General features: G+C 34.3%; 1 protein-coding gene across 1 annotated transcript in view; it reads right to left on the bottom strand.

The window, feature by feature from the left end:
- plcb2 (phospholipase C, beta 2) overlaps positions 1-15,404 on the bottom strand; it is a gene marked incomplete at its 3' end in the record, with an annotated part of 75,907 nt that overhangs the window by 40,781 nt on the left and 19,722 nt on the right. The window contains exons 11-15 of the mRNA XM_079833971.1: positions 12,484-12,641; positions 11,239-11,321; positions 11,047-11,131; positions 5,107-5,326; positions 253-314 (exon numbers count right to left, since the gene is read on the bottom strand). Of these exons, the coding sequence (XP_079690097.1) occupies positions 253-314; positions 5,107-5,326; positions 11,047-11,131; positions 11,239-11,321; positions 12,484-12,641 (608 nt within the window). The remainder of the gene's footprint in view (positions 1-252; positions 315-5,106; positions 5,327-11,046; positions 11,132-11,238; positions 11,322-12,483; positions 12,642-15,404) is intronic.

Genomic DNA, 15,404 nt, shown 5'->3' on the forward strand with positions numbered 1-15,404 from the left:
TCTGTTGTTTAATGAATGTTTATTGCATTATTTTAGTGTCATGTGTGTTAGTATGATGGTGTTTTGTGTTTGCGTGCATTACTCTCAGTAGCAGTGTGTGTGGATTTGCAGGTTTAAATGTCAATTTTCTTGTTTGTAAATTACAGCTTTATACTGTAAATGTTTACATTTTTACTGTATTTTTACAGTATTATTCTGGCAACCACAGCTGCCAAGATATATATATATATATATTTTTTTTTAACAGTGTACCTCATCAGAGTTCTTCATCTTCTCCTCGTCCTGTTCATCGTGGTCATCATGTTCGTGGTCGTCTGTATCAGTTACACACAGATACACACACACTGTTATTTTCTGTCCAATCATCTCTCCAAACACAGCAGCCTCCAGAAAAGCATTTAGACACTCAAGTTACTCTTAAAGTCACCATGAAATCCACAATTCTAGTTTTCTTTTTTAATGGAATATTGCAGTGTTTATTATAAATGATTTATCCTTGCACATCGTTATTGTTTTAATAATGTTGAATCAGAATAACGCCCCCTCCCCTTTTCTCATCTCTTCTCTTCTCTGATGACGAGGGCGGAGCAACCTGTCACTCACATGAGATCCACCAATAGCAAACCACCACCATCCAACAGTTCCCCATAGACAAAATTAAGCCCCGCCCTACATTTGTTCTTGTTTGAGAAGCCGTTTCACTCACTTTAAAGGGGTCATGAACTGGATTTTTTTTAAATATACTGTTGTCTGAGGTCTACTTGTGACTTTTGCGTTGTTTTTACATGCAGAAACATCATAATGAATAAGTAATAGGCTATTTTCTGCCCTGGTTTTGAGGCTCTCTCCTGCACGCTCGGATTTTGTGGGCGTGCCGCACTGAAGACTTGGAAGTAAACGCCCACGGCTAGGATTGGATAAGATTTGCATATTTAATGAGCTTCGGCTCCTCCATGAATACACCGTGAGGGATTGTTTTGAAGCATGTGGGAAAACGGTAACCGGAATGATTCGTCCCACAGGGCTCGCAAAACGTCTTTGTCAATCAAACACTATGATTTATCTCTCATCCACCCGCGATTGATTGGAATGTTATTTTTTTATTACTTGGCCCGCCCGATCGGTGGATATAAGGGTGAACCGTACACACACATACACACACGCACACACACAGGCGCGCGCCAAGTACGTTGCAGACTGCATGATCAAAACTTCCGCAATTGTATTTTTCCTTCAAATATCAAAAGTCAAGAGAGTGAACAACGCACATCAAGAACCACAAATAAAGGAGTGCTAAGGTATGTTAAGTTAGACACGCACAAAATCAATAGATCTATATCAAACGATGTGTAACAATGCAATATCACATATAAAAAATATGTTTTACTCACATTAGTGTGTTGCTTCATTCATTCATGTAATCTCATCCTGTCTGCAAATCAAGTCTCTTGTTTACAAACGAATCCGTGGTGAAATGAAGGAACAAACGCAAAGTCTTCCTCACGTGAGCTGGATATTCATTAAAAATAAAGTTCATCCATGCATTCATAATATTGGAATCTGAATGAAGCTTATGTGGTATGTTTAGAAATTCGATGCGGTTTAGCTCTCTCTGTAGGCCTGTGTTATGTAAGTGGCACGAGTCGGTGGGCGGGGCTACAGAATCAGGTGTTGTTCTTCTTCTCCTGAGGTTCACTACACTCTCACATCATAGCCGGGCACATTCTGAGATCGATCGTTTGCTGGGCCTGGTGTCAATAAAAGCTTTTCTTTGACTAACAAGGACGTTTTCAGCTCTGAAACTTACAGGATATTCTTATGTCACCATGACCTTTTATATATCAAAAGCTCAAGGGAAAGTTGATTTCTCAATTCATCACCCCTTCAAAGAAAAACCGAAATGTTCTTAATTCAATCTGAGTATATACAGGGAGTGCAGAATTATTAGGCACGTTGATTTTCTGATCATATTTTTTTTCCAGGCACATTTGACCAATTCCAAACCACAGTAATCCTAATAACTACTATTGATTTAGTATTTAATAATGTATAAGTGATATATAATTGTTCATGAAGGCTGGAAATGAAAAACACCTTATATTCAGGTGTGCAGAATTATTAGGCATGTTTTCTTATACAGATAAATTGAGCCAAAAAAGAGATTTAACTCAGACTGAAAAGTCAAAAAGTATTAAATGCCCATGAGAAGGATGCAATACTAATGCAATACTAGACATTGCAGTTAAGGCATGACCATTGGACAGTGAAATGCTCGTTGGGACAGCAGGGTCAGACAAAAACAGGTGGTGAAGAAAAGACACCTGTTAACTGCAAAAGAATGAAGAATTAAGGTGAAGAATTAAGGGTGAAACCATCAGAAACCCTTTAGTCTCCAGCGCCACCATTTTCCAGAGCTGCAACCTACCTGGAGTCTCCAGAAGTGCAGGTGTCAGGATCTCAGAGACTTCAGTTAGATAAAGAATCCTAAAAAATGACCCCCACTAGATAAGAATCACAAGCTGAAGTGTTGTAAAATACATGAAGAAGGTTTTTTTATAGGCTTTATGGACAGATAGGTTGAGAGTGACTCTTGAAGGACCAGCTCCTCATCCTCTAGTACCACTGTTTGAAGAATTCATCTTCCAGAATCTGGCAGTACGTTTTGGGAGTTCATTTTAGTCCATCCTGAAGTCCGTTTTGCAGAGATGGACTAAAAATGAACTCCCAAAACGTACTGCCAGATTCTGGAAGATGAATATTGCATTAGTATTGCATCCTTCTCATGCACTCTAAAAAAAAAAAAAGGTTCTATATGGCACCAAAAATGGTTCTTGGCTCGTAATCATAGGGGAACCTTTTTTAGTGCTATATAGCACCAATTTTGGTGCTTCAGTGGTTCTTCAGCGGTTCTTCAGAGGTTCTTCAGCGGTTCTTTGACTAAGGTGCTATATAGCACCTCTGAAGAACCGCTGAAGAACCTCTGAAGAACCGCTGAAGAACCACTGAAGCACCAAAATTGGTGCTATATAGCACTAAAAAAGGTTCCCCTATGATTACGAGCCTTTTTTTTTAGAGTGTGGGCATTTAATACTTTTTGACTTTTCAGTCTGAGTTAAATCTCTTTTTTGGCTCAATTTATCTGTAAAAGAAAACATGCCTAATAATTCTGCACACCTGAATATAAGGTGTTTTTCATTTCCAGCCTTCATGAACAATTATATATCATTTATACATTATTAAATACTAAATCAATAGTAGTTATTAGGATTACTGTGGTTTGGAATTGGTCAAATGTGCCTGGAAAAAAAATATGATCAGAAAATCAACGTGCCTAATAATTCTGCACTCCCTGTACATTTTTGTGTAGGCTAGTCAACTGGTAGTGTAAATTCAAATCTACTTAAAGTACAGTTAAAGGTATATTTCAAGTATAAAATTAATACTTAAATAGGAACATAGTAAAGTTGATTTCTCGGTTCTTCACCCCTTTAAATATTACTTTTTTTACATACAACATGCTAACAATGTACAAAATCAGGCTAACATTAGCAATGTGTTAAATCACGCTAGAAACCTGTAAACATCGTGCTAAATAATGTTAACAACATAATAAATTATGCTACCAACATGCTAGCAATGTGCTAAATAATGTTAGAAACATGCTAGCAATGTGTTAAAACATGCTAGCAAATGTGTTAAATCATTCTAGTAGAAACCTGCTAGCAATGTGTGAAATCATGTTAGAAACATGTTAAAAACATACTAAAAAATGTTAACAATGTATTAAATCATGTTAGAAACTTGCTAACAATGTGTTAAAACATGCTAGTAATGTGTTAAAACATGCTAGCAATGTGTTAAATCATGTTAGCAGAATGTTAACAACATACTACAAAATGCTAGAAAATGTGATAAATCGTGTTAGAAACATGCTAACAACATGTTAAAACATGCTAACAATGTGTTAAATCGTTTTATAAACATGCTAACAAAATACTAAAACATGCTAGTAAACTGTTAAATCATGTTAGAAACATGTTAACAACATGTTAAAACATGTTAACAATGTGTTAAATCATGTTAGAAACATGCTAATGATGTGTTAAACATGCTACAAACATGCTAACAATGTGTTAAGACATGCTAGTAATGTGTTAAAACATCCTAGCAATGTGTTAAATCATGTTAGCAGAATGTTAACAACATACTACAACATGCTTGAAAATGTGCTAAATCATGTTAGAAACATGCTAACAACATGTTAAAAACATGCTTGCAATCTGTTAAATTATGTTAGAAACATGCTAGCAATCTGTTAAATCATGTTAGAAACATGCTAACAACATGTTAAAAAAATGTTAACAATGTGTTAAATAATTTTAGAAACATGCTGACCAACTGCTAAAAAATGCTAGCAAACTATTAAATCATGTAAAAAAATGCTAACAACATGTTTAAACATGCTAGCAATGTATTAAATCATGTTAGAAACATGCTAACAATGTGTTAAAACATGCTAACAATGTATTAAATCATGTTAGAAAAATGTTAACAATGTGTTAAAACATGCTAGCAATGTGTTATATGATGTTAGCAGAATGCTGACAACATGCTAGCAAGGTGTTAAATAATGCTAACAATGTATTAAATCATGTTAGAAAAATGCTAACAATGTGTTAAAACATGCTAGAAAATGCTAACAGTGTGTTAAAACATGCTAGCAATGTGTTAAATCATGTTAGCAGGATGCTAACAACATGCTAGCAATGTGTTAAATCATGCTATATGCGTCATAATAGCAAATACAAGACAAATGACAAAAGAACATTTAGAAACATGCTAACAAAATGCTTAAACATGCTAGCAATCTGTTAAATCATGTTAAAAACATGTTAACAACATGTTAAAACTTGTTAGCAATGTGTTAAATCATTTTAGAAACATGCTAACAAAATGATCAAACATGCTAGCAATGTGTTAAATCATGCTATATGTGCATAATAGCAAAGAAAAGACTATCGCAACCTCCATTTCATGATGACTTTACCGTAAACAGTTCGCAGGGAGAGAAAACTGGTTTCAGGACTGGTTTACAGATGAACTCACCGTGATGAGCGTCATGGCCTTCTGGGTTGGCCGGGGCGGGTTGGTTTGGATCAGCGGGTTGGCCGGACTCAGGATCATCCGCAGGTCCGTTAGTTTGCTCTTGAACAGCCGGTTTCTTTGCCTCTACTGGTTTGCTCGGAGGTGCGCTGCTTTTCTTATTCTTGATCAGTATTTTACCCATCAGCTCAGACGGACTTGGGATTGGTTGACCCGGCTTGAGCTGAAAACCAAATCCGCAGAATATTACATTAGATATTACAATATTACAATAGCTTGTAATATAGTTTATTCATAAATATATAAATATTTTTATTTAAATGTTATTTTATTTACTTCAATATCATTTTATATCAGTTTTAATTAAAGTTTATTCACTAATCACTAGTCCTGTGGTGAAACAAATTACATTTTTAATTAATAATTTTTTTTAAAAACATGCTAGCAATATGCTTAATCAGGCTAACATTTTAACAATGTGTTAAGCATGCTAGAAACATGCTAGCAACGTGTTAAATCATAATAGCAAAATGCAAAAACATGTTAGAAACAGGCTAAATCCTGCTAGAAAGGTGTTAAACATGCTTACAATGCGTTAAATCACGCTAGCAATGTATTAAACATGCTAAAAATTTTGTTAACTCATGCTACAAACATGCTAACAAAATGCTAACTAATACTAACAAATGCCAGCAATGTTATGTTATGTTAGCAATGTGGTATATAATTGCTAGAAACGTGCTAAACCATGCTAGCAATATGTTAATCATGCTAGCAAAATACTAATTCATGTTAACAAACTGTTAAAAAATGTTAACAATGTATTAAATCATATTAGAAAAATGCTAACAATATGTTAATTCATGCTAGAAACATGCTAGCAGCATGATAAGTCATGCTATCAACATTTTAAATCATGCTAGCAAAATGCCAGCAATGTGTTAAATCATGTTAGAAACATGATACCAATGTGTCAAAACATGTTAGCAATGTAGTATATATAATTGCTAGAAATGTGTTAAATCATGCTAGCAACATATTTATTTAATGCTAGCAAAATAATTCATGCCAGCAACATACTAAATCATGCTAGCAACATGCCAGCAATGTGTTAATTAATTTTAGAAACACGTTAACAATGTGCCAAAACATGCTAGCAATGTGCAAAATCATGTTGGTATATCATACTAGAAATGTGCTAAACCATGCTAGCAAGATATTAAATTATGTTAGCAAACATATTAAATCATGCTAGCAACATGGTAATCATGCTAACAAAATACTAAATCATGTTAACAAAATGTTAAAACATGCTACCAATGTGTCAAATCATGTTAGAAACATGTTAACAATGTGCCAAAACATGTTAACAAAGTGCTAAGTTGTGCTGGAAACATGCTATCAATGTGCTAAATCATGTTAGTAACATATTTATTAATGCTAGAAAAACAATTAATGCTAGCAAACATACTAAATCATGCTAGCAAAATGCCAGCAATGTGTTAAATCATACTAGAAAAACGTTAACAATGTGCCAAAACATGCTAGCAATGTGCAAATCATGTTAACAACTGTGGTATATCATGCTAGAAACGTGTTAAATCATGCTAGCAAGATATTAAATTATGTTAACAACATTAAATCATGCTAGCAACATGGTAATCATGCTAGCAAAATACTAAATCATGTTAACAAAATGTTAAAACATGCTAACAATGTGTTAATTCATGCTAGAAACATGTTAACAATGTACCAAAACATGTTAACAAAGTGCTAAATTGTGTTAGAAACATGCTATCAATATGCTAAATCATGTTAGCAACATATTTATTTATGCTAGCAAAATAATTCATGTTAGCAAACATCCTAAATCATGCTAGCAAAATGCCAGCAATGTGTTAAATCATACTAGAAAAACTTTAACAATGTGCCAAAACATGCTAGCAATGTGCAAATCATGCTAGAAACGTGTTAAATCATGCTAGCAAGATATTAAATTATGTTAGCAAAATATTAAATAATGCTAGCAACATGGTAATCATGCTAGCAAAATACTAAATCATGTTAACAAAATGTTAAAACATGTTAACAATGTGTTAAATCATGCTAGAAACATGTTAACAATGTGCCAAAACATGTTAGCAAAGTGTTAAATTGTGCTAGAAACATGCTATCAATATGCTAAATCATGTTAGCAACATATTTATTTATGCTAGAAAAATAATTAATGCTAGCAAAATGCCAGCAATGTGTTAAATCATACTAGAAATGCGTTAACAATGTGCCAAAACATGCTAGCAATGTGCAAATCATGTTAACAACTGTGGTATATCATGCTAGAAACGTGTTAAATCATGCTAGCAAGATATTAAATTATGTTAACAACATTAAATCATGCTGGCAACATGGTAATCATGCTAGCAAAATACTAAATCATGTTAACAAAATGTTAAAACATGTTAACAATGTGTTAATTTATGCTAGAAACATGTTAACAATGTACCAAAACATGTTAACAAAGTGCTAAATTGTGCTAGAAACATGCTATCAATGTGCTAAATCATGTTAGCAACATATTTATTTATGCTAGCAAAATAATTCATGTTAGCAAACATACTAATTCATGTTAGCAAAATGCCAGCAATGTGTTAAATCATACTAGAAAAACTTTAACAATGTGCCAAAACATGCTAGCAATGTGCAAATCATGTTAACAACTGTGGTATATCATGCTAGAAACGTGTTAAATCATGCTAGCAAGATATTAAATTATGTTAGCAAAATATTAAATAATGCTAGCAACATGGTAATCATGCTAGCAAAATACTAAATCATGTTAACAAAATGTTAAAGCATGTTAACAATGTGTTAAATCATGCTAGAAACATGTTAACAATGTGCCAAAACATGTTAGCAAAGTGTTAAATTGTGCTAAAAACATGCTATCAATATGCTAAATCATGTTAGCAACATATTTATTTATGCTAGAAAAATAATTAATGCTAGCAAAATGCCAGCAATGTGTTAAATCATACTAGAAATACGTTAACAATGTGCCAAAACATGCTAGCAATGTGCAACTCATGTTAACAACTGTGGTATATCATGCTAGAAACGTGTTAAATCATGCTAGCAAGATATTAAATTATGTTAACAACATTAAATCATGCTGGCAACATGGTAATCATGCTAGCAAAATACTAAATCATGTTAACAAAATGTTAAAACATGCTAACAATGTGTTAATTCATGCTAGAAACATGATAACAATGTACCAAAACATGTTAACAAAGTGCTAAATTGTGCTAGAAACATGCTATCAATATGCTAAATCATGTTAGCAACATATTTATTTATGCTAGCAAAATAATTCATGTTAGCAAACATACTAAATCATGCTAGCAAAATGCCAGCAATGTGTTAAATCATACTAGAAAAACTTTAACAATGTGCCAAAACATGCTAACAATGTGCAAATCATGCTAGAAACGTGTTAAATCATGCTAGCAAGATATTAAATTATGTTAGCAAAATATTAAATAATGCTGGCAACATGGTAATAATGCTAGCAAAATACTAAATCATATTAACAAAATGTTAAAACATGTTAACAATGTGTTAAATCATGCAAGAAACATGTTAACAATGTGCCAAAACATGTTAGCAAAGTGTTAAATTGTGCTAGAAACATGCTATCAATATGCTAAATCATGTTAGCAACATATTTATTTATGCTAGAAAAATAATTAATGCTAGCAAAATGTCAGCAATGTGTTAAATCATACTAGAAAAACGTTAACAATGTGCCAAAACATGCTAGCAATGTGCAAATCATGTTAACAACTGTGGTATATCATGCTAGAAACGTGTTAAATCATGCTAGCAAGATATTAAATTATGTTAACAACATTAAATCATGCTGGCAACATGGTAATCATGCTAGCAAAATACTAAATCATGTTAACAAAATGTTAAAAAATGCTAACAATGTGTTAATTCATGCTAGAAACATGTTAACAATGTACCAAAACATGTTAACAAAGTGCTAAATTGTGCTAGAAACATGCTATCAATGTGCTAAATCATGTTAGCAACATATTTATTTATGCTAGCAAAATAATTCATGTTAGCAAACATACTAAATCATGCTAGCAAAATGCCAGCAATGTGTTAAATCATACTAGAAAAACTTTAACAATGTGCCAAAACATGCTAGCAATGTGCAAATCATGTTAACAACTGTGGTATATCATGCTAGAAACGTGTTAAATCATGCTAGCAAGATATTAAATTATGTTAGCAAAATATTAAATAATGCTAGCAACATGGTAATCATGCTAGCAAAATACTAAATCATGTTAACAAAATGTTAAAACATGTTAACAATGTGTTAAATCATGCTAGAAACATGTTAACAATGTGCCAAAACATGTTAGCAAAGTGTTAAATTGTGCTAGAAACATGCTATCAATGTGCTAAATCATGTTAGCAACATATTTATTTATGCTAGCAAAATAATTCATGTAAGCAAACATACTAAATCATGCTAGCAAAATGCCAGCAATGTGTTAAATCATACTAGAAAAACTTTAACAATGTGCCAAAACATGCTAGCAATGTGCAAATCATGCTAGAAACGTGTTAAATCATGCTAGCAAGATATTAAATTATGTTAGCAAAATATTAAATAATGCTGGCAACATGGTAATAATGCTAGCAAAATATTAAATCATATTAACAAAATGTTAAAACATGTTAACAATGTGTTAAATCATGCAAGAAACATGTTAACAATGTGCCAAAACATGTTAGCAAAGTGTTAAATTGTGCTAGAAACATGCTATCAATATGCTAAATCATGTTAGCAACATATTTATTTATGCTAGAAAAATAATTAATGCTAGCAAAATGTCAGCAATGTGTTAAATCATACTAGAAAAACGTTAACAATGTGCCAAAACATGCTAGCAATGTGCAACTCATGTTAACAACTGTGGTATATCATGCTAGAAACGTGTTAAATCATGCTAGCAAGATATTAAATTATGTTAACAACATTAAATCATGCTGGCAACATGGTAATCATGCTAGCAAAATACTAAATCATGTTAACAAAATGTTAAAACATGCTAACAATGTGTTAATTCATGCTAGAAACATGTTAACAATGTACCAAAACATGTTAACAAAGTGCTAAATTGTGCTAGAAACATGCTATCAATGTGCTAAATCATGTTAGCAACATATTTATTTATGCTAGCAAAATAATTCATGTTAGCAAACATACTAATTCATGTTAGCAAAATGCCAGCAATGTGTTAAATCATACTAGAAAAACTTTAACAATGTGCCAAAACATGCTAGCAATGTGCAAATCATGTTAACAACTGTGGTATATCATGCTAGAAACGTGTTAAATCATGCTAGCAAGATATTAAATTATGTTAGCAAAATATTAAATAATGCTAGCAACATGGTAATCATGCTAGCAAAATATTAAATCATGTTAACAAAATGTTAAAACATGTTAACAATGTGTTAAATCATGCTAGAAACATGTTAACAATGTGCCAAAACATGTTAGCAAAGTGTTAAATTGTGCTAGAAACATGCTATCAATATGCTAAATCATGTTAGCAACATATTTATTTATGCTAGAAAAAATAATTAATGCTAGCAAAATGCCAGCAATGTGTTAAATCATACTAGAAATACGTTAACAATGTGCCAAAACATGCTAGCAATGTGCAAATCATGTTAACAAATGTGGTATATAATGCTAGCAACATATTAAATAAATCTAGCAAATATTATTCCTGCTAGCAACATACTAAATCATGCTAACAACATGCTAAAATATGTTCGCAATGAGCTAAATTATGCTAGAGACAAGCTAGCAGTAGTGTTTGAACCCAACAAATCCATTTCCACATCTGAACTCACAGGATATTTGTCCAGTAGATCAACGAGCAGAGCGTCTCCGAAGATAGTTCTGCAGTAGTTTGCCATCTTCTCCTGCTGCTTCACTCTGAAACAAATATATGAACCACCTGAGCCCATTTTACACCACATCATCAACCCACAGCATGAGAAACACAATGTGTTTATGAATCAAATATCAAGGACGAGTCTTACGAATCAACATGGTTCTCAAATGAAAGCACAACAGGATACTTGGACGTTTTGAAAGCACTCTCAGCGATCGCTTCAATCACGTCCTGTCATGAAGAAAGAACATATTGGTAACACTTTATTTTAGGGTTCAATTCTCGCTATTAAAGGTGCAGTGTGTAGCATTTATCGGATCTATTGGATCTATGGACAGAAATGCAATATAATATCCATAACTATGTTTTCGGTGGAGTATAAAGACCTTCCATAATGAACCGTTATGCTTTTATTACCTTAGAATGAGCCATTTCATGGCGCCGCCATGTTTCTACGGTGGCCCTAAACGGACAAACTCCTAGATTAAAAAGTTTGTTGAGACAAACTTTACGTTGGCTTGAAAAAGTATAGCCAGAAAGTTTGAAATAGTTTGAAAAGTTTGAAATAGTTTGAAGTTTAAAGTTTGAAATAGTTTGAGTTTTAGTTAGTAGTTTAGACCTGCTATGCAGTTGCTAGGGTACTCTGTGTGGTTGACATGGGTCTTGCTATGTGGTTGCTAGGGTACTCTGGGTGGTTGCTAAGGTCTTGCTAGGTGGTTGCTAGGGTACTCAGATGGTTGCTAGGGTACTCGGGTGTTTGCTAGGGTACGCAGGTGGTTATGTGGTTGCTGGGGTACTTGGGGTGGTTGCTAGGGTTTTGCTATGCAGTTGCTAAGGTACTTGGCGTGGTTGCTAGGGTGTTGCTATGCAGTTGCTAGGGTACACAGGTGGTTGCTAGAGTGGTTGCTAAGCGGTTGCTAGGGTACTCAGTTGGTTGCTATGTGGTTGCTAGGGCACTTGGGGTGGTTGCTAGGGTGTTGCTATGCGGTTGCTAAGGTACTTGCCGTGGTTGCTAGGGTGTTGCTATGCGGATGGTAGGGTACTCAGGTGGTTGCTAGAGTGGTTGCTATGCAGTTGCTAGGGTACTCAGGTGGTTGCTAAGACGCTAGCTACTCTCAGCTGTCTCAGACGACATTTTTGTCCTGTGTTGGCCACCGTAGCTTCTCCTGAAAGGGAGGGGTGAGCTGTGGGTGACTGCAATTCACAACCTCACCACTAGATGCCGCTAAAATTTACACACTGCACCTTTAACTGGTTTATTTGCATGAATATTGCAAATAACTGGCTGTTTATTAGTACTTATAAAGCACGCCTTATTCTCCATGACCATATTCTACATCCCTTAATTACATTATAATGAGCATCCACTGCAGCTCTGATTGGAGGAACCGACCTTGAACAGGATCTCGGTTGTCATGGTGAAGCCGTGGGTGATGATTGGCTCTTCATCTGGCGGTTTTCCCTTCCAGCAGTCGAGCTCCAGACAGCGGCAGCCGGCGAGGAGACACTGCCGATACATCTCCGGTGACGAGACGCCCGTCAGCTGCCCGGCTGCAAAACATTCACTGTGTTTCATCTCTTTATATCAAACACTCGCGATAGACGTGCTAACCCTCTGAGGTCTGAGGTGTTTGCTTTTTAATTTCATTTACTCCAATATCATTTTTATATCAGGTTTAATTAAAGTTTCTTCACTAATCACTAGTCCTGTGGTGAAACAAATAAAACATTTTAATTATAATTTTTTTTTAAAAACATGTTAACAATATGCTTAGTCAGCAACGTGTTAAATAATGCTAGAAACATGTTAAATCATGATAGAAACAGGCTAAAACATGCTAGAAAAGTGTTAAACATGCTAAAAATGTGTTAACTCATGCTTCAAACATGCTAACACTATGCTAACAAATGCCCGCAATGTTGTTATGTCAGCAATGTGGTATATAATGCCAGAAACATGCTAAATCATGCTAACAAAATGCTAAATCATGCTAGAAACATGCTAGCAGCAAGTTAAATCATGTTAGAAACAGGCTAAAACATGCTAGAAACGTGTTAAACATGCTAACAATGTGTTAAATCATGCTAGCAACGTATTAAAAATGCTAAAAATGTGTTAACTCATGCTACAAACATGGTAACAACATGCTAACTAATGCTAACAAATGCCAGCAATGTTATGTTATGTTATCAATGTGGTATATAATGCTAGAAACGTGCTTAAATAATGCTAGCAAGATATTAAATCATGCTAGCAAGATATTAAATAATGCTAGCAACATGGTAATCATGCTAGCAAAATACTAAATCATGTTAACAAAATGTTAAAACATGCTAACAATGTGTTAAATCATATTAGAAAAATGCTAACAATATGCTAAATCATGCTAGCAACATATTAAATCATGCTAGCAAAATGCCAGCAATGTGTTAAATCATGCTAGAAACATGTTCATAATGTGCCAAAATATGTTAGCAAAGTGTTAAATTGTGCTAGAAATATGCTATCAATGTGCTAAATCATGTTAGCAATGTAGTATATAATTGCTAGAAATGTGTTAAATCATGCTAGCAACATATTTATTTATGTCTATAGAGAGCTGAGACACTTTTTTGACGTATGACGCAATACGTGATGACGTCACCAAAAATCACGGCTAACAAATACGATCAAAACTAAAGATAATAAGAGTGTTTTATCTGCATCACATTTTTGATCTGGACTTCAGTGATATATCACAGTGTGGTTTGGCCATGCTTGCTCACACACATGTGAAAATAGTCTCATTTTGAAGAAAACAACCTAAGGAACGAGCTGATATAGCTCCACAACGAGTTAGTGATCCGGACAGGAATACGACTCGTGTGTTTGCTTGTTCAAAGGAGTCATTTCTGTCATCTTCGTGATTCTTTTGATAATAACGTTACTGTAAAGTGTTGGATCGGTGAAATAAACTACACAGTGATATTCTTGAGGGTGATCGCTTTCATTTGATATATGACTCGTCTATTTTTGGTGAGTTTGTGTGATATAAATATGAAATGTAATATTATTCATATGATTTTCTCAAGGGGGGGTGATTGTGGGGGGGTCGAATTCAGACCTTATTATCTTCTTTTATGTAACATAAATGCAATCTTTCAAATGATAGCATATATGTCAAGTTTTGTGCTGCACAACTTTTAGATTTTTTTTAATGATTATGATGATGCAATATTGGACCAAGCAGCAACTCCAGCAGTTTCTCTTGAAGCCGATACGGAAGTGAGTTAAACTGCAGTTCATGGACTGGCCACTAGAGGCAGACTCCAGGAGGAGCAGAATCTCATTGAGCTCATGTTAAAGCTACACTGTGTAACTTTTTTAGTCTATTCTTAGCTAAAAACACTTAGTTCTTTCAAAAATATATGTGCTCATTAATGTATATTTACTTCTTTCAAGTAATAAAGTATTCTCGTAAGTTTATAATATGCCATTGAAAATACATATGGTAATGGGATCTAACGGTGGTCGCCATGTTGCCCCTCCATCTTGAAAGTACATTAGCCAAAGAGGGACATACCCATAAATTCAAGCTTCACCTTTCGTGTTTTAACCGGTTTTAATACTCGATGGCACTGTACAAAATTCTATGCCTCGCGCATGTGCGCGTCAACTTGTTCAGACTTGTCTGGTGCATGTGCAGAGAGTTTTCATCTCAGCAGCTCCAGTAACAGAGTTATACGGAGTTTTCCTGGCTTGTTTATTCCTCAAAAGTCTGTTTTTCCTTGTGTGGTATTTCTGTGCGTTAATAACTCCGTAAGTAAGAATCGTTATTGTCATTGTAGATGTGTTTCAGAGTGTGTCATCGCGTAATTCAGTTGATGTCACCTCAGAAGTATTTTTGTGTCAACATACAATAGCGTAATGCTCACCTATTTGAATAATCATTCAGTTTTGTTATCAACCATGTTTATTCGTTTATAGAAAATATTTGCTTGTAATGTATGTTGATGGAAATATGTATCAGGTCTGATTGGCATATTAACAATTGTTATACAGAGCGCACTGCAGTGCTAACGTTTAAGCGGCACACACACTTTTGTAACCCGACACCGCTTGATAGCAGCAGCAGCGGCAGCTCCGCTCCTTTTAATGCAGCTGCATTTAGCGCCAATGGTACAGTAAGCTCTGGTTTACGGTTACATTATACAAATGTAACTTATAAGTATAGTTATACAGTTCTTAACTGTGTATGTATATTTACTATCCTTATTTGTTCTCTCACAGAAACCACATTTATGTACAAATCCACGCAAACCTGTTTATGCCTT

This window comes from Gobio gobio, assembly GCF_949357685.1.
Source record: "Gobio gobio genome assembly, chromosome: 13".
Taxonomy (NCBI): domain Eukaryota; kingdom Metazoa; phylum Chordata; class Actinopteri; order Cypriniformes; family Gobionidae; genus Gobio; species Gobio gobio.